This window comes from Phascolarctos cinereus, unplaced genomic scaffold (genome assembly GCF_003287225.1).
Source record: "Phascolarctos cinereus isolate Bilbo 61053 unplaced genomic scaffold, phaCin_HiC Scaffold_3;HRSCAF=262, whole genome shotgun sequence".
Lineage (NCBI taxonomy): Eukaryota > Metazoa > Chordata > Mammalia > Diprotodontia > Phascolarctidae > Phascolarctos > Phascolarctos cinereus.
Window position 1 is genome coordinate 259638084 of NW_027555736.1, and position 20462 is coordinate 259658545.

The following is a 20462-nucleotide window of genomic DNA, read 5'->3' on the forward strand; positions in this document are numbered from 1 at the left end:
ACTTAACATTAATTTGAGGATCTCTTAGTAGGTATATTAATAAATAAGATTTAGGTGACTGCAATCCAGAGCTTTGGCAACTTGACAATTTAAAGAATAATTAATCAAGAACAAAGTTAATTGCTCCTTTCCGTTTATTGAACTTAACAATTAGCATATTTCATTATATTATTTATTTCCTTGGTGCTGAACATGCTTTTAAATCAGTATTCAAATTGTACCCCAAATAATATCCTTATGTTTCACAGAGTAAGTACAGTTCTTTCTTGTCCAAATAATTCTGAATGGCTGTTTTGGGCATTTGATATCTAGAAAAATATTATTATCTTTTCTTTTATCTAGGAGTGTCCAACATGTTATTTACTAGACTCAATTGTGGAGATTGGTCTAATGTCTGTATAAAGCAAAATATCACTGAATATCCTGTTATAAAGATATTTAAGGCGGGAGAGAAACCAGTAATTTATACTGGTATGCTAGAAACTGAGTATCTCCTAAAATTCATAAGATTGTAAGTATATGCACTTCACTATTGGAATGGCATAATATCCTAAAGAAATGGCAGAAGTTTAAGCAGATATAACTTTTAATTATGAGTTAATTGATTATGAATGTTTTAATTTGCAATTTTGAACCAACAGAGAAAACCAACAGGTAGAATAACAACAGAAAAGGAGAGATTATATAGAGATCTTTCTCACATTTCAACATTTTGTGTTCATTATAAAGGAGCTGATATATTGTTAAAAACTGCCTAAGTTTCAAAATAGTAATGCTTAGTTGTGTCTATAAAAAGTATAATTTATTTTTGATTGGCTGAAATATTGCTATAAAATAACTTAGAATATGGTTGTATGTATCATTCAGAAACAGAATTTCATGTCCAGTGAAGATAGTGACTGTTGAAGAAGCAGAAGAATATTTAAGTGGGGAATTATATAAAGAATTAACATCCTATTCTAGTGTATCAGTTCTGGGAGTATTTAGTTCAAGCATGACAAAAGGTAAATTTAAGTCCTTTGTAATTAAGTGTATTTTTGAAAACTCATTGTTTGCTCTTTATTATTACTGTTTATTAATAAGATAATATTTGTAAAGTTCTTTGTGAAACTGAAAATGCTATCTAAATGCTGGCTATTATCATTTAAAAATGTCTTCTCACTCTAAAATTGAAGTATTTCTCTATGAAATTTTAAAAAATGCATCTGTAAAATATTGCCAATTTTTCTGTTTTAAGGTATTTAGTAATCATTAATATTGCTGTCTTTAATCTAGTGAATTTATAAAAATATTTTTATACCAAGACAAATACAGCATAAAATGACAATTTTATCTCTGTTAGGTTTTGATGCCTTTTTAAAAATGGCATACTTATGAATAACAACTTTTGAAAATAATAATGTGTAAGATATTGCAGAAAGGCAATTGTATTTTTCATCTTTACATCTTTTGTCCCATTTAGACTTATGCATTTATGTCTTTATATAACCCATCTAGTCATTATAAGGACTGCTATAAATCACTCCAATTACTGAAAGAATTGAGTAATTAGATTGATTTATGATTATTTATACTGAGAAACTTTGACTTTTCTCTTACCTTCTTCTCCCATTTTAAATGATTATTATTTCTAGCTGTTTCTTGTATTAAGATACTTGCAATATTTGCCTTTTCAAACCCCACCTTCAAATGCCTATTAATATCATTTTGGGCCTTAACTGCTAGGCACATATTTGAAAATTTTCCAGCTTTGTTTGGGAACCAGCAGAGTTTGCATTCTACTGGCATAGACTTTGAGAAGATAGGATCACTTCCACATCCATTTATGTTACCCTAAAGAGAAAAATCCATAATTTATTGTAGTTTTAAGTCAAGGAATACATTGTCATACTTTAGTTTGAAAAACAAAAACACTCTTGCCTTCTTTTTGTGAATTCTTAATATATCGTACCAAGCATTTCAAAAACTGAGAACATTTCATTTTTATTACACAGTATTTGGCATTTGACTCATTCTCAAATTTTTGTTTTTAATGAATTTTTTATTTGGGTCATAGTTTTCTCTCTCTGCAAAAATATTTTCTGTTACTAATTCTTAAGTTTATAATTAACCATATAATTGGTGGAAATTAATCAAAATGAAATTGTTTTAGAGTATGTCCTATGTTATCATAGGAAAGACTCAAAGTTTTCTTAGGGGAACATTTTTCTTTATTTCTTAGGGGAAAAAAATATAAAATCTTACTGTTAAAAAAATTTGAGTTGATCAGTATATTCATTTGTATTCCTTTCTTTCACAGAAAGGAAACCAAAGTTTCCCCAAAAGCAGAAGGAGAACCTACCTAGTCCACATGACTCATAGAACCTGGTATAGGTTGGCTGTCTATTTCATGGCTCCCTGGCATGCTGAACTTCTTTCCCCTCATTTCTCTGTCTGAGGGCAGCTCCTGTCTTTCCATAAAAACAAACAGATTTTTGAATTGCAAAGGAAAGAAACAAAACTGTAACCCCTAGAAATGTTGACAAAGAAAGAATCAAAGAATTTACATCATTAACTTCAGCCTTTAATGGAAGATTTTATCAGCTGCTCTGTTTAAAAGCTAATATATGAAGAAATCTTAACCTAAAGTCATGTGCCAGAAATGAGAGGGATACTAGGACATACTAGAATAAATCCCCAACTGACTTTTCCTGTTTACTGATAAAATTAATTGTTGTTTCAGAAACTTTAAGTTATATAAGTTAGTATCTACTTCAGCAAGTTGTGCTTAGGACTTGTTTAAATAATTCTGAGAATAAGAAAGAATCATATGACAGGATACCATTTTGAAATTTAGAGCTGCCCTCACTCTTAAGATGTGAATAGAAGGAGTTTGTGATAGCTTGTGTGGTGGTGAGAAGGTTCTACTTGTCCCAGAGAAATTTTCCCTCCAAATACCAGCTGATAACATGAAATTTAATAGTTAGAGCTTCATTTCTTTAGGTTAATGCTTTATTGGACTATTAAAATGCTGACACCACTGTGAAGGGTAACATTTCAGATCCTTAAGTGAAAGCAAAAGAGGCATCAACTGGGTAAGCTGGCAGATCTCTTGAACCCAAGATTTCTGAGATATAGTGGGCTATGCTGCTTATCAGGTATGAATGAGGGATTTGAAAAAGCAAATATTACAAGTATCTTAAAGGGAAAAAAGCAGGTAAAGGTAACCATTTAATATGGGAGAAGAAACACAGTAGTGATTACAATAGCTGTCTTAGAGCATTTTAAGATACAAGTATATTTCATGAGACATTTATTGCAGTCTCTAAAGTAAATCTTTTCTCACATCAAGTACAAAATAAATACTATTTTCTTTACTCTTTTTTGGGGGCTAGTCAGCTAACACAGTCAGCACAATCTTTCAGGATTGGATGTAGATACAACTATATGAAGCTGAGGTTCCAACTCATAAAGAAAGATCCATGAAGAAAGGTGTGGATGTGGGGTTCCAGATAGGAAGTGGAGTGGCAACTGATTAGAGGAAATGGACAGAAGAGGGTGAAGGAATATACATATTAGGATCAATATTTTTTGATACAAAAAGTAGTTAAACCTTTGGGTATGTTAATATGGTATTAAAAAGGTTCTGTTAAAAAGTTTTTAAGATATCAACATTCAAATATTTCTAAATGTCTCTTGTTTTTGTATAGAGAAATATAAATTTTTATAAATCAATTCATGAAATTTATAATCTAACATAATTTAAGGGGACATTTTAAAATTTTGCATATTTTATATGTTTATAGAAAAAGAAAATTTTATTGAAGCAGGAAATAGTCTAAAAGGCTATGTCATCACAGGATTCTATTCTGAAGAAGATGCTTTGATTCTGTAAGTTTTTTTGCTTTCTTCAGTTTTAATAAATAATTCAGAAGTTTTTCATAATCTCCCTGGGTACTTAACTGTCCAAGAAACAGTTGAACACAAAATAGCCGTATGGCATGCTATTTGCCCTAAAGTTTGGATTTCTCCAAAAAAATTTGGAAGATAGTGGTATACTGATAAATTGAATGTTAGACACTTTACCCATTAATTCAGTTCAAGGCCAAGAGTAGTTCTGATTTGCTTCTATTTGTCTTCCTGGTATTTCTGACCCTGTACTTTTTGTTCTTCTGCCATTTTTAGGGGGCAGTGGGTGGGGTTGGGTGGATTTGGGAGCTGTTCTGGCCATATAGAGAGTTTTTTGTGATCACTGAAGTTCATAAGCTTATTGTTCTCTAAAATCTGTGTTATTTCTGGAGGTGTCAGTGGCATCTGTGAATATAATGTATTCTTCTCTGATACGTGATACTTGTAATCAGTATTTTTGAAGCTTTTAATCATGTTACTTGTAATGTCCAAGATTATTTAGAAGTTTCACTTGCTGCACAATGAAGGATTTAGCCACCAAGTGGGTCAGGTTTGGTGAATATCATAGCAGTAAGCATGCAAATACTTCGTATTTTCCTTCCTTCCTTTCTCTTCCTTTTTCTTTCTTACATTCTTTCTTAGAAATTAGTTATTCCAAAGGAATAATTTCCTTCCCAACTTTCTTCCTTTTTCCCCATCTTGTCTAGACTGAAAGTACAAGGGCTATTTACTCATGGTCTAATTTCACTACCAATCATCAGGGAAGCTTTGACCTGCTCTGTTTCTGACCTGAGTGGGTTTTCCCCTTCTTAGGTAACCTGGTGGTCTCCATACTTATAGGGGCTCACGATATTGGTGCCAGACTTCATATGCACACTTGATCATCATAGCCCCTGTATCTCAGAACTCCCAAACTCAAGAAATCTGCCATCTTCAGTTCATTCAGTAGCTGTAATTACAGGCATATGCCACCATTCCTGACTCTAATTTATTTAAAGACATTTCTAATCTATTTAGTTTCAAGTACAATTCAAGTTAGGATATCTCATACAGTTTAAGGCGTTTTTGTACTAGAGAATTATATTTTTCATGACTAATTCTAAACTTTATTATGATCCTTTTTTTTCTATTTTCCTGACCACTCTTTCTATAATTAATATCATATGCAAACAATGATCATGCTTTACCCACGCCACTGATGAAAATATTAAATCTTGGACCCAAGATTTCTATGGCATATCATACAAGTCCTCCTCCGTTTGACAAATGTCTTAATAATGTCTCTTTGATCCTTTAGGCTATTATATACTCATTTAGAATGTGATCTTGGCTTAAGATTTAAAATGTATTTTTGGTTTCTGAGCAGTTTTTTTGAGTGGTATTTGGGTTGCTTACCTCTTTTTTCATAATGTCTGTCCTTTTAAAAAAAATTATGAATTAGTGATTTGCATATGACTCAGGAAAAATCATATACAGCCTCATTACTGTCTCATTCAAACATGTAATTGAGAATTTTGAGTGGAAGTTAGTAATCAGAAGTGGGTGATAGTCTCTTCTTGGCCTAAAGAATCTTTAGGTCAGGAAGGCACAATAACTATTAGTTGTTTTGCCAATATGCTTAATGGTAGGTATATAGTATAGAAGAGAATTTGGAAAACCAAGCTGAGATTATATTTGTTGCTTCTTCTAAATCTACCAGGCCTTCCAGTCTCCCAAAATCAAGTAATTAGAAGTTTGGTTGTCTAGCACTGAATTTCTTTTTACTGCTCATTAGAGCTTCCCATTTGTTTCATCCTCTCATGGTCTCCTGATTTGCTTGGGCACCTGATTTAGATTTTACATACTTACAATGTCTTATTTATTAAAATAATCTTACTGTGTCTGTCTGCAGGTCAAAGAAATATGCTGTGACTCTTCCGGCACTACTGCTCGCCAGACACAAAGAAGGGAAAATAGATAGCATTCTGCTCTCTAATTCTGATGCTAAGGATATAGTTCAAATAATAAAAAGTGCATTGTTGGAAATATTTGTGAGTATATTTTTATAGCATCAATGGTATTTGAAATCAGGAAAATTATATCTAAAAAAGTATTTCTCTCTGCATTGTTATACTCTTCTAGCTTTTATTGGCTTTGGCCACTGGACTGAAGCCTAGCTGCTATATATTATTTTTAAATTTACATAAATGCAACTTTCCTAATCCACTACCAGAATTTAATATGCATTTTGATCATTTGTAAGGCTAATATGATTGTTAGTTAATAGAAATAAGTGGTATAAGAGTTCATGTTGAATAACATACTTCTTTTACAAAACGGCTGTTACTACCTCATTAGGGAAAAATAGATAAGGGCAAGTACCACCACAAAACAAAACAAAACAAAACACCCTACAACCTAAGCCAATGTGTAGGAAGAGGAAGACATTAAAGCATGAAAGCAGTGATCGGGGAAGGAGATAAGGGAGATAGAGGAAAAGGAGAAGGATTCACCTGGATTGAATGAAAAGGGAAAACTTAAAGAAGTATAGTGTGTTTTGTTTTGTTTTGTTATGTTTTTTAAGGGAAGGGCTATGTAAGATGATTGCAAAAAGAAAATTGTGGTCCAGTATATGAGGAATTTCCTCACTACAAGTTTCCATGTGAACCGTGAATAAAATTATAGATCTGCTTTGAAAAAGTCAATTTGGGTATTAAGAAATACATTAGCATTATTTCAGTAGCCTTGACCAATATCACGTTTTGCTTTCTACAAATCTCCAAAAAAAATTTTCTCTTTTTATTAGTAGTAAAAATATCATATGGTTTAACATTATGTTACATACTGAGTTGTTTTCAATCCAGGGGGCAGTGAAGTACATAAATTTTTATCGTGTCTTCATTTATTTATAATTTTCTTAAAAGCCCATTATAAGATATTACCAAGCACTAAGTGATATTTTACTTTACTTTAAAATAGAAACTTAAGAGCACTTAAAAGCACTTTATTTTTTTTCCATTGAGAAATTAATATTAGGAAAGTTAATAATTTGAACATTAAGATAAGTTTGCCATTTTAATGTGTTTATTTGTTATGTATGGATTAGTATTTTTGATTCTAGATCTTCCAAATGAAACTTTTAACAGTGTAATAAATTTGAAAGAGATTACTAGAAGCTTCATATTCTTCTTATTAAATAAGTAAAGCTCTTTATCAGTGATTTTATTTTTAAATATCAATACTTGAAATACTAATATTTTCAATATTAGTTTTAATGTATTGAAGTGCTAGTTCAGCACTGTTTTATTTAAGACAATGTGGATAGATGTTAATGATATCTTTAAAAATCAAATATGAGTTTTATAATCAGTAAATCAATGTATACTACATGGGAAATTTTACAATTAAATGAAAACTGCATTTAAACCATATGCTGACAAAATGTAAACTTGTGAGAGCAGATTGTATTGTATTCCTCAATTTTATGTGTGATAATCTATTCCTTTTCCTCCTTTTTTCCTTTCTTCTGTCTTCCCACCTCCTCTCCCCTCATTCCTTTCTTTCTTCCTTGTTTTCCTTCTGTTTGTTTTTGCATTTAACAGCCAGAAATAACAGTGGAAAATCTTCCCATCTATTTAAGACTTCAGAAACCATTACTTATTTTCTTCAGAGATGGCAATTTAAATCACAAGGATGAAATAGAAATTTTACCTCTAGTAAAGCAAAAACGCCTGGAAACACTCATCCCTTGCTGGTTAAATCTGTAAGGATACCATGACATATTTCTTATTTTTACTATAATTAAAAGTATCTTGGAGAAAATGTTATAATTAAGTTTTTACTATATGAAAAAAAATATACCAGAGATTTCCTGTTCAGTGTCCATTCTGTAGGAACAAGTCATAGCTGAAATTATGTTAAAGCAATGTATTTTTGGTATTTAAATGAACCATACTTGGATGAATTATGCTCTACCAATAGAGTTCTGGCAGGTTCCAATATATTTAGAACAATAGCTTTAAAAAAATTTTATATAGATATTTTCTTTACAAATGTGATATACATTAGTATATTAATATAATCAATGTATTCTAATCATCCTCATTCATATTAAGCAGATAAAATGTTGCATTTTTAGCTCATTAGAGATGAGCTCATTCAAACTATTTTAGTAGATTCTTTTGGCTGATATCATTGTTATGAATTGGGTTCTTGAATTATATAGCCTACTCGAAGAAAAATGAAGAAATTTTAAATTTAAAATTAGAAGAAAAATCAATTTAAACAAAATATAAGAAAAATGGAGAAAATAGGCTATTAGCTTTTCTAACTTTTTATTAATCATAATATCTCAGAATGAAGTGCTATATTTACATAACATGAAACCACGGTTTATTTTGTTTTCTGAGAAAAACCAGATAACTAGCTTTCTTTTCTGGCCTCTTTAGACTTATTAGTGATCTATTTCCTTCTTTTTATTCTAAAGAACTTGTACATTTTGTTTTAAAATTCACAAAATGGGGAAAATTATATCTTATGGTTATTTGAATGTATTTGATTTTTGAGTCAACAGGTATTGCTTCTGATTCGTGGACTTTTGAACAGAAATTATTGGCCATGGAAACAGTTGAATAATTTTGGACTTGATTTTTTAAAATCTTTTTAAAAGTTTATTTTTTTTCCTCACCAGAGTAGCACATTATTCTATGTTAAGAAATATTTCCCCAACACTATTAGGCACAACATGTATTTCTTCCAAGAAGTCACAGAAGCTATATTCTTCACAAAATTTTACAGTAGGTTTTTATGATAAATAGAAATTGTTAGTATCATACAGATTCAAAATTTAATTTCAATGAAAATATAACATTGGATATTTTGTTTTAGAAATAAAATGTTAACTTGTTGAATTATTCATTTTTATAGTAAGACTACTCCTGTGGGGAGAGGAATACTGAAAGCTTACTTCAAGCATCTGCCTCCACTGCCTCTTCTTGTTTTAGTGGATCCCCATGTACAGGGCCAAGTATCTGCATTTCCTTTGGATCAAACTATAAATGAAAAAAACATTTTGTTGTGGCTTCAGAGATTAGAAGCAGGATTAGAAAGTCCTATCAGTAAGTATTCAGATTTGTATGGTAAATAGAGCTGTGAATTTTGTTCCATGGGTTTTAAATCCACGTTTGATTTTTAAAGCCCTAGCCTCAATTTATATTTCTAATCTTATTAGACACTGCTCCCCTTCCTGAACTCTATAGCCCAGCAAAAGTGGCCTTTCCTGTATTCCTCATGCATGACATTCCATCTACCGTTCCTGTGCCATTGACCATCCCTCATACCTGGAATGCTCTCCTGCCGCACCTCTATCTCAAAGAATCCCTCATAACCTTCAGGACTTAACTCAAAGGCCATGTTTTACGTGAATCCTTTCCTGGTATACCCTTACTGCTAATTTTCTCTCTCCCTCTTTATATCGTATTTATTCTATATTTATTCTGCATGTACATATTGTTTCTCCCTCTTCTCCCCTGCCTCCCATTAGAATATAAGTTCCTTGAGAACAGAAACTGTGTCAGTTTTTGTCTTATCCACAGTGCCTGGCATATAGCAGGCACTTAAAGTTTGTTCATTGATTGATTAGATATGAGTCATAGATAATAATGCTGAAAAACTTGAATCAGGGTAACATAAGGACTTACTAAATGACTTGGAGTAACTAATGACTTTCTGTGTGTATAGATAGAACTTACAAGTTAATTTCCAACTGATTTATAAGGAACTAAAGTCATCAGTGGTATAGTGGATAGAAAGCTGGCCTTAGAACCAGGAAGATCTGGATTTTAGTCCTGCCTCAGACACACAATGACTGTGTGAGCTTGAGTACATCACTTACCTTCTCTGCCTGGGCAACTCCCTGACATTATAGTCTGCAGAACAGGTGATAAACTGCATTGGTAAAAGGAGTTTCCTCATCTAGTATTCCCCTATACTAATGAAATAATATATCCAGTCCCCATCCCTATCCCTTATAAGGAGCACCATAAAGCTATATGTGTATTGAACACCAAAGCTGTTCAGTTAGTATATGATTGGCCACACCAATGGTGCTCAGTAATGTAACACTAGAGCTACATTTATCATCTGTTAACAAAATAACTACATGACATTTTCTGATATAATGTAATATAAGGGGCAACTAAGTGGTGAAGTGGGTAGAACACCAGACCTGGAGTTAGGAGGATCTGGGTTCAAATCTAGCCTCAGACACTTACTACCTTTTCTGACCCTGTGCAAGTCACTTAAACCTGTTTGCCTCCATTTCCTCATCTATAAAATGAACTAGAGAAGAAAATGTCAAACCACTCCAGTATCTTTGCCAAGAAAACCCCAAATGGGGTCACAAAACTCAGACACAACTTAAACAACTGATGACAGCAACAGCATGACATAATATTACAATATAATATATAACATTCAATATAATGTAATTTAGCATAATAGTATAATGTAGTGTGATATAATTCAATACACCATAATATAATTAATATCATATGGAAATTGGAGTTCTTGGAGAGCCATAAGTTTATATATAAAACTACAGGCAGCCCAAGGCCTTAAGTCTTAATATAGCTAATCTATTTGTACAAGATAATTTGGGAAATTTTATTCAAATTTGGAATGCTTTGATGTCAAAATCAGACAATTCAGACAAAGGTACAAAGGTTTTCTCTAGTAAATTCTGAATTCACTATATACAGCCCGACTTCAATAAGAATATTGTTTAGAGATTTTTCTTAGACTTAATGACAGACATGAATTTAAACAGAAATATTAAGTAACTAGTATAAGTTTTGAGAAGTTATTAAGATTAGGATTTCCCACACTTCATCTCCGTGTTTATACTGCCAAGTCAGTAAAACCTCCTTATGCATTAAACATTTGTGTAGAAGTTAGACTATCTTACTAACAAGTTTACTATCAGTAATTTTTACCTGAACAAAAGATGCTTTGTGAGCATCATAAAAAAAGGAAGGGGTTATTATTAAGAATCAATAAGGCTTCACTAAGATTATGCCAGACTAATCTCATTTTCTTTTTTGACAAGGTTACTAGATTAGCAAGTCAGCAGAAGACTGTAGATGTATATTATAAATTTAGAGTTCAGCAAGGCCTTTGATAAAATCTTTCATACTAACTTTATGACAGAATGGGCAGATATGATCTAAGCAGAAAAGTTAGGAGGATTTGAAATTGCCTGGGTGGGTAGACATAATCACTAACATTCTATGTCTATTTAGAAGGCATCTTATGACTAAGTTTAAAAAGTCAAATTAATAATTACGAGATGAGAAGATGACTAAACAGCTTGTCTGAAAAAGATCTGGGGAGTTAGTTTGTGGACTGTTAGCTCACTATGTGTCAACAGTGCTATAGGACAGTGAAAAAAGTTATAGTCTTAGATTTAATGAAGCAAGTAACAACATCCAGTGCTTAGGGAAACAATAATCCCATGGTATTCTGTCATGATCATACCACACATATGGAATGTTTTGTTCAGTTTTGAGTGCCACATTTAAGGAAGGACAGTGATATGTTAGAGAGAATCCAGAGGAGAACAACTAGCATAATTAGAGGTCTCAAGCTAGATAGTGCTTTAGGAGGACAGATTGAAGAACTAAAGATGTTTAATAGATGAAATACAAATCTGAGTATAAGAGTTTACATTTCTCTTTATTACATTTCATTTATTAAATTTGACTCATTGCTCACACTTGAGAGCTACAGAATTTGAGAGGCTTAACTAGACAATAGATAATGTGAAAAAGATCTGGAGCTTTTAATAATCTTCAAGCTCAATATGTGTTCACAGTGTGTCATTATAGCCAAAAAAGTATAGTGACCCCACAAATCAGGCCAAATCAACTAAGCATTTATTAAGCACCTACGATGTATCAGACACTATGTTAAACACTAGAGAATACAAAGGAAGACAAAAAAAACCCCAAACAAACAAACCAAAAAACCAGTTCCTGCTCTCAAGGAGCTCAATCTAATGGAGTAGACAATATGCAAATAATTATGTGTAAACAAGATATAAACAGGATAAGTTGAGGGTAGTCTGAGGCAAAAGGTAGAACTTCATTTTTTCCTTTTTTATTACTAAAACTTAAATGCACAAGAAAAGACAAACATTATGAGCTTAAATATTGAAACTTAAATACAAAATAAGAAAAGAAAAAAAAGCATGTCATGTGCACAGCAGAACATGTGAGAGGATTCGAAATATATAGCAATAAATTTCCATTTCAAGAAAGCCTATATAATAAATACTATGCTTTGTGTTGAGAGCTGTCATCTTTTATTTGCATCATTGTAAGTTTTCTTTTGTTCCCTGCTGTGCACTTTTTGCTCTGTTCTGAAAGGTAGAACTTTAGCTGAGAGTTGAAAGAAGCCAGGAAAGGCAGGAGGCAGAAATAAGGAGGAAGAGCATTACAGTCTCTTTGAATGTAAATACATTAGAGTAGGGTAATGGAATGCCCTTTGGGAGGATCAGTAAGGAGTCCTGTGTCACTGGATCTCACAGTACATGAAGGAGAGTAAGGTATAACATGGAAAGATAGGAAGTGGCCAGGTTATGAATGCCTTTAAAAGCCAAACAGAGCATTTTATATTTGATTTTTAAAGATAACGAGGAGCCGTTGGAGATTATTGAGTAGAGGAATGAGATTGTCCTATCTGTGCTTTCTGAAGATCAGTTTGGAAACTGAGTGGAGCATGGAGTGGGGAAATAATTGAGGCAAGGAGACTAATGAGCAGGCTATTGTAGCTACAGAAGTGAGGTAATTAAGACCTATACCAGGTAAAGCTGAGGAAAAAAATGCCTTGGCCACAAGGACTGGTAGTCCTTGAGTGCCTGAAATACCTGAGTATCTGAAATGAAAAAACTAGGGAGAAAAGAATGGCAAGACACTTTAAAATAGATATTAGAAAACCTCACATAAAAACTGATTGCTGTGAAAAATTAGAATGGGTCAGAGAGAAAACAGTGACAACAATAGAACAAGAAATAGCAAAACAAAAACAAAAAATGGAGAAAAAAATTAAGAAAATCTGACATATAACATCAGAAAAAACTAACCTGGAAAAAAAAAACTGAGAGACAATTTAAGAATTACAAGACTATCTGAAAATTATGTTCTAAAAAAAGCACGGATACCGTATTTCAGGAAATTTTTTTCTTTTAAATTTGATATTTTTTGGAGTTATATTTTAAGGTCCCAGGTGCCTCCCTCCCCAGTCTGCACTGGAAAAGGCCACCATTTGACACAAATGTGTGTGTATAAAATCACAAAATGCATGCTTCTGTTTATCAGATTTGGATACCATCATCCTTCATAGAGCCTTTGTAGTTAATGTGTATATTCATATTACTCAGAATGGCTTAGTCATTCACGATTATTCTTCAAATAACATTTCCATTACTGTATACAATATTCTCTTGGTTCTGCTCATTTTAGTCTCCATTATTTCATGCAGATCTTTCCATGTTTTTCTAAAATCAACCTACTTATCATGTACTCCAACCCTTTATTTTTACTCTGTGTGTGTCTCTCATTTTTAGATGTGTTTCTTGTAAACAACACATTGTTAGAGTCTGGTTTTTGATCCATTCTGCTAATTGTTTCTGTTTTGTGGGTGAGTTCATCCATCCCATTCACATTCAAAGTTATAATGATTAATTGTATATTTCCTTCCATCCTATTTTTCCTCACTGTTTATCTTCTCCCCCTCTCCTTTTACCCTATCCCTCATCAGACTTCTAATTTACTTCTGGTCACTGCCTCTCTAATCTGCACACCCTTCTAATACTCTCTCCCTTAGCCTATCCCCTTGCCCTGCTATTCCTCTGTAAGTTAAGAAGACTTTTATATCCCTCTATATGTATATGTTATTCCTTCTTTAACCTAATTCTGATAAGAATAACATTCTAGCACTACTAGCCTTTCTCCCTTCCTGTCCTCTATTGTAACAGTTCTTCCAATCATGCCTCATTTGTATGAGGTAATTTTTCCATTTTACCTCTCCCTACCCAATTTTATTTTGTTAGAATCATCCCATCATAATCAACTCAACCCCAAGCCTTCTATGTATGTTCTTTCCAATCATCCTAGTAATGATAACATTCTTAAAAGTTACAAATAGGGGCAACTAGATGGTGCAGTGGATAGAGCACCAGAATTAGAGTCAGGAAGACCTGAGTTCAAATCTGGCTTCAGTCACATAACACTCACTAGCTGTGTGACTTTGGGCAAATCACTTAACCCCAATTGCCTTACCCCCCCCCAAAGTTATAGATAATATTTTCTCATATAAGAAATAAACAGTTTGATCTTATTAAATCCCTTATAATTGATCTTTTGTGTTTATCTTCTTATGTTTCTCCTGATTCTTGTAGGTCACATTTTCTGTTCAGTTCTGGTCTTTTCCTCAAGAATAACTGAAAGTCCTTTAATTCATTAAATATTTATTTTTGCTTTTGAAGGATTACACTCAGCTTTGCTGGGTAAGTTATTGTTGGTTGCAAACCCAGCTCCTTTGCTCTTTGGAATATCTTGTTCTATGCCCTTCAGTTTTTTCATGAAGAATCTTCTAAATCTTGTGTTATCCTGATTATGGCTCCACAATATTTAAATTGTTTCTTTTTAGTTGCTTCTGGTACTTTCTCATTAACCTGGGAGCTTTGAAACTTAGCTATGATGTTCCTGTGAGTTTTCTTCTTGGGATCTTTTTCAGGTGGTGATTGGTGGATTTTTCAATTTCTGTTTTACCCTCTAGTTCTAAAACTTCAGGATAATTTTCCTTAATCATTTCTTAAAGTATAGCATGTAGGCTGATTTTTTTTAAAATCATAGCTCTCAGTTCAACAGTACTCATATCAACTCTCTTTGATCTGTTTTCTAGGTCAGTTGTTTTGTAATGAGATATTTCACATTCTCTTCTATTTATTAATTATTTTGATTTTATTTCATTATTTCTTGGTGTCTTATCATTAGCTTCCCCTTACCCAATTCTAATTTTGGGTTTTTTTAATTTAATATTTTATTTTTCCCCAACAACATGTAAAAAATTTTTAACATTCAATTTTAAAAATTTTGAGTTTCAAATTCTCTCCCTGGTTTTTTTTTTCATGCTTTTGCTTTGGATTTTTTCTTGATGTCTCATGGAGTCATTAGCTCCCACTTGTCCAATTCAATTTTTAAGGAATTTTTCATCGGTCTCTCCTGTTGGATTATTAAAGTAATTTTTGAACTCTTCCAGTACTTGTTTTTTGGGCCTGAGACCAATTCACTTTTTCCTTTGAGGCTTTGGCTGTAGCAGTTTTTACATTGTTGTCTTCTTCTGACTTTGTGTTTTGATCTTCCCTATCATCAAAGTAACTTTATATGGTCAGGATTTTTTTTGTTGTTTGCTCATTTTTTTTTCACCCTATTTCTTTGCTCTTTTCTTTATGCTACAGTTGGGCTCTGCTCCTGGGGTAGAGGAGACTTAAGGTTTTTTGTGCAGCTATTTTCAGAGCTAGTTCTGGGATTTTGTAAGCTTTCAGTTCTTCAAGGTGGTATGATCTAAAGAGAGGTGTGTTTACTGTTCTCATGGTCTATGCTGTGTTCTATGAATGACCACAAGCACTCTTTTCTGCCCAGGAATTGCCTCCAGCAACACTGTTACCACAAAAGCTCTTACTTCTTGTAGTCCCTCTGGCAACTGCAAGCATCAGCTTACCTCTCTGCCCTGGAACTGAAACCAAAGACTGTGCTCTCCTGCAAGTGACCAGGGCCTCCCCAACTCTGCAACTGCACTCACCAGCATGTACTTATTCCTCCTCACCCACAGTCACAATCTAGGCCTGTGTATGCTCAGTACACTTGGGCCCTACATCTAGTGCCAGCCAGTGTAGGGCCCTGCAGTTTTTCCCTATCAGTTGCCTAACCCTTACACTATCCGTGTGGCAAAAGTTCCTGAAGCTGAGGCTGCCACCCAATACAGCTGTCACAAGGGCTTGTGTTTTGATTAAGGGGTATCTACCGGGAGGTATCTATACTTCAATCAGGCTAGACCACCACCTCAGCAGGTCAGGTGTTTCCTAATGTATATGTATAAGACAACTGTCTTAGGCTGGACAGTTGCTTTACCTTGACTTTTAATTATTTTTGTGGTGCTAACGTTCCCTTTCAGGAATTGTTTTACATGATTGTGGGGGAATTTGGGAGAGCCAGATAATTTCCTGCCTTATTTCACCATCTTCCCAGAATCTCTCTCTACTGGTTGTGTTTGATTTCAGGAAATTATAGATGAAAATTCCCTAGAATTATAGAAACAGAGGGCAAAATGAAAATTGAATCTACTGTTCACCTGCAGAAAGAAACCTCAAAATTACAACTGCCAAGAATATCATAGCATAAATCCATAACTTCCAGGTCAAAGAAAAAGTATTCTAAGTAGCCAAAAAGGAATTCATATACCAAGAAGTCATTATTAATACTACACAAAGTTTGGGGGTTACCTCTCTAAAGGAGAGATGAATTTGGAATGTGATATTCCAAATGTCAAGAAATAAAGGTTTACAAACAAGAATAATTATAATTTATATGCAAAAAAATGGATTTTTAATGGAAAAGAAGATTTATAAACATGCCTGATTGAAAAAAAAATGAACTGAATAGACATTTGGAATAAAAATGCAGGCACAATGAGAAACGTAAAAAGGTACACATATTTGTATAATTGAAAGTGAGTATGTAGGCATAGGTTTTTTTTTTATTAATTAATTAATTAACTTCTAGTTTTCAACATTCACTTCCATAAGATTTTGAGTTCTAAATTTTCTCACCTTCCCTTCCATTTCCCCTCCCCAAGATGGTGTGCAATCTGACATAAGCTCTACATATACATTCACATTAAACATATTTTCACATTAGTCATGTTGAAAAGAAGAATTAGAGCCAATGGGAGGAACCATGAGAAAGAAGAAACAAAACGAAACCAAAAAAAGAGAGCAAATAGTATGCTTCAATCTGCATTCAGACTCCATAGTTTTTTTTTTTCTGGATGTGGATAGCATTTTCCATCATGAGTCTTTTGGAGTTGTCTTAGATCCCTGCATTGCTGAAAAGAGCTAAGTCTTATCAAAGTTAGTCACTGCACAATGTTGCTGTTACTGTGTACAATGTTCTCCTGGTTCTGCTCACTTCACTCAGTATCACTTCATGTAAGTCTTTCCAGGTTTTTCTGAAGTCCACCTGCTCATAATTTCTTATAGCACAATAGTATTCCATTACATTCATATACCACAACCTGTTCAACCATTGCCCAATTGATAGGTATCCCCACAATTTCCAATTCTTTGCCTCCAGAAAAAGAGCTGCTATAAATATTCTTGTACATGTGGGTCCTTTTCCCTTTTTTATGATCTCTTTAGGATACAGACCTAGAGTGGTATTGTTGCATCAAAGGGTATGCACAATTTTATATCCCTTTGGGAATAGTTCCAAATTGTTCTCCAGAATGGTTGGATCAGTTCACAACTCCACCAACAATGCATAGTGTTCCAATTTTCCCACATTTTCTCCAGCATTTTTCATCATCCTGTTTTGTCATGTTAGCCAGTCTGATAAGTGTGATGTAGTACCTCAGAGTTGTTTTGGTTTGCATTCCTCTAATCAATATTATTTAGAGCAGTTTTTCATATGATTATAGACAGCTTTAGCTTCTTAATCTGAAAACTGCCTGTTCATAACCTTTGACCATTTATCAATTGGAGAGTGATTCGCATTCTTATAAATTTAATTCAGTTCTCTATTTATTTTAGAAATGAAGCTTTTATCAGAAACACTGGCTGTAAAAATTATTTCCCAGTTTTCTGCTTCCCTTCTAATTTCATAGGTTTTTTAAATATGTTAACAGGGAGGTAAGAAACAAACATCTTCTCAGAACTATTAAATGTCTATAATAGTAATAGAGAAAATTAAGATGACACTTTTGGAGTGTTTTTTTTCTTAAGAGCAGAAAAAATAGAAGATATAAGTGACTGTTCTAGGGAGGAAAGAAAGAAGGTGGAGCAAATCATTGTTGGATAAGATCAGTATGTAAGATGAAGAGTATGTGATGGATATCCCATGAACCTTACTTTCATATGAATGAGATAAGAGCATTGAAAAAAATTACACATATACACATCTTGAGATAGAAGATGGTAGAGGAAAGGCAGAGACTCACCTCACCTCTCCCATGTTTCCCTCTCTATAACTTTAAACAATGCCTTAAAACAAATTCTGGAGTGGCAAAACCCACAAAAGGGTGACGTGAAACAATTTTCCAGCACAAGACAACTTAAAGATTGGCAGGAAAGGTCCATCACACCAAAGTGGGGGTGCAGTGCAGCCCAGCACAGGGTGTGGCCAGCATAGGTTGGGTTCCAGCAAACGCCTCAGCAGGCCTTTGGGGCAACTGAATCATCAATGCCAGCAGAAGCATCTTCCAGAACTCTTAGCCACAGACAGTAAGCAGGTCGGACAATTGGTCAGAATGCGATTACAGGGGTTTCTTTGCTGGCACTTGGGACAGGACTCTATTGCAGTGCCCATATTCACATCCAGGTTGCAGTCCTGAGTCACAGTCAAGGTGAAGGGTGAAGAGCACTGACACACCAGAGCTTGCAACTGTACAGGAGCAGGGATCCTAATCATAGTTCCAGGGTGGAAAAGGATGCTTGTGGTTATTGACAGACCATAACACAAACCATGAGGGTAGTAAATGCACCTTTCCTTAAATCATACCAACTTGGAAGCATTGTCTTCTAGAAGTAGCTCTGCAAACTTTCTCATTATTAGGGCAATTAGAAGGAGTATACATAGACAGAGGGCATGAGTGTGAGTTGACTATGATAGGATGATCATCTACAAAAATAAAATTGAGAGGTGAGAAAGGAATGCACTGAGAGAAGGAGGAAGAGAAAGGAAGAATGGTTTAAATTATCTCATATAAAAAATGCACAAAAGAACTTTTATAGTGGAGGGGAACATGGAAGTGGGAGGGAGGAATTGTGTTAGTTGGGTACAGATCTTGGCATAGAAGTACATTAAACTAAAAATGAAAATAGGGGACAGGGACAAGGGAGATGTAGAGAGGGGTCTGAGAAGGAGGACAGGAGAAGTAAAGGAATAGTCATATGCAAAACAAACTCAAATGTCAAAAGGAAGAATTTAAAGAAGGATTTAAAACCAAAGGAAGAAAGAATGTAAATCTGGAATATAGGTGGAGTAAGAAGAAAAGAACTGCAACAGAAGAAACAGACTATTTTCACTTAGAAAATCACAAAATTCGGGCAAATTCCCTCTCTTCTTTCACCTTCATATTTGTAAAGAAGGCAGTAGAAGTAAAAAGAGTAAGAAAGCACAAGAGGAAAGGATGAAAGGAAATAATTAAAAATTATAATTGAGAATGTGAATAGAGATGAATTCATCCCTAAAACAAGAGAATAGCAAAATGGAATAGAAATTGGAATCCAAAAATGTGTTGTTTGTAAGAAATATATTTGAAGCAGAAAGATTCATAAAATGTTAAAAAAAATGAGGGGCTGGAGAAAAATCTATTATACTTCAAGTGAACTTTAAAAAATAGGGATAGTAATCATAATTTTAGATAAGACTATAGTAAACATAGATAAGATATAACATAAGCAGAGAAATTAAATTATACTCAAAGGTACCATTGATAATGTCACTACCTTATACATATGCTCATAATAACATGTCATCCAAATACATAAAGTAAAATTTAATTGATTTTGAGAGATAAATAATAAAACTCTAAGGTGATTAACCTCACTATATCCTTTTCAGCCCGAGGTAAATCTTACCCAAAAATAAATAAGAAAGAAATTAAGAAACTGAAGAAAACGTTAGAAAAATTAGAGATAATGGTGATTATAAAATAGAAAGGATCAAATGCAAGTAGAAAGGAATCTATACATTTCTCAGTGGTACATAGCATCTTTACAAAAATTGATAATGCATTGGGACATTACCTCAGAAAAATATGTAGAAAAGTTATAGTGCTAAATACAATGCTTATTCACCATAATTCAAGAAAAATTATGTTAAATAAGGGGATCTTAGCAAAAGAATTAAAAGATAATTGGAGACTAACAATTCTAAAGAAGTGGTATGGGGGGAAGGGGGGTGCTCAAAGAAAATATGATGAGAGTATTCACTAAAACTTATGGGATGGATGCAGGTAAAGCAGTTCTAAAAGGAAAATTTATATCTCTAAATGTTTTCATCCACAACAGAGTCAAAGAACAAATCTTTGAGTTGGGCATTCAGTTAAAAAAAATACCTGAACAACAAATCAAAAATTCCCTACTAAATAACAAAGTAAAAGTTACAAAAATTAAGGAAAACAAAAAGACTTTCGAATAAATAGAACTAGAACTTGACTTTAAAAAATTTAGTCAAATAAACAGCTAACCTGATATAAAAAGAGAGGAAAACCAAATTCTTCATATAAAAAATGAAAAAGTAGAACATATAGCAATT

The 20462-nt window shown here is 33.3% G+C and overlaps 1 protein-coding gene across 4 annotated transcripts in view; it reads left to right on the forward strand.

Annotated features, from left to right (window-relative positions):
- The window catches only part of TXNDC16 (thioredoxin domain containing 16), a 174413-nt gene that overhangs the window by 137894 nt on the left and 16057 nt on the right, over window positions 1–20462 (forward strand). For 3 of the 4 annotated variants that reach the window (XM_020974852.2, XM_020974853.2, XM_020974856.2), the window contains 6 exons: window positions 343–511; window positions 868–1004; window positions 3786–3870; window positions 5780–5918; window positions 7470–7630; window positions 8794–8984. In XM_020974852.2, coding sequence (XP_020830511.1) covers window positions 343–511; window positions 868–1004; window positions 3786–3870; window positions 5780–5918; window positions 7470–7630; window positions 8794–8984 — 882 coding nt within the window. Of the gene's footprint in view, window positions 1–342; window positions 512–867; window positions 1005–3785; window positions 3871–5779; window positions 5919–7469; window positions 7631–8793; window positions 8985–9097; window positions 9435–20462 lie in introns of those variants that run through there. The other variant, XM_020974854.2, reaches the window with a different exon arrangement.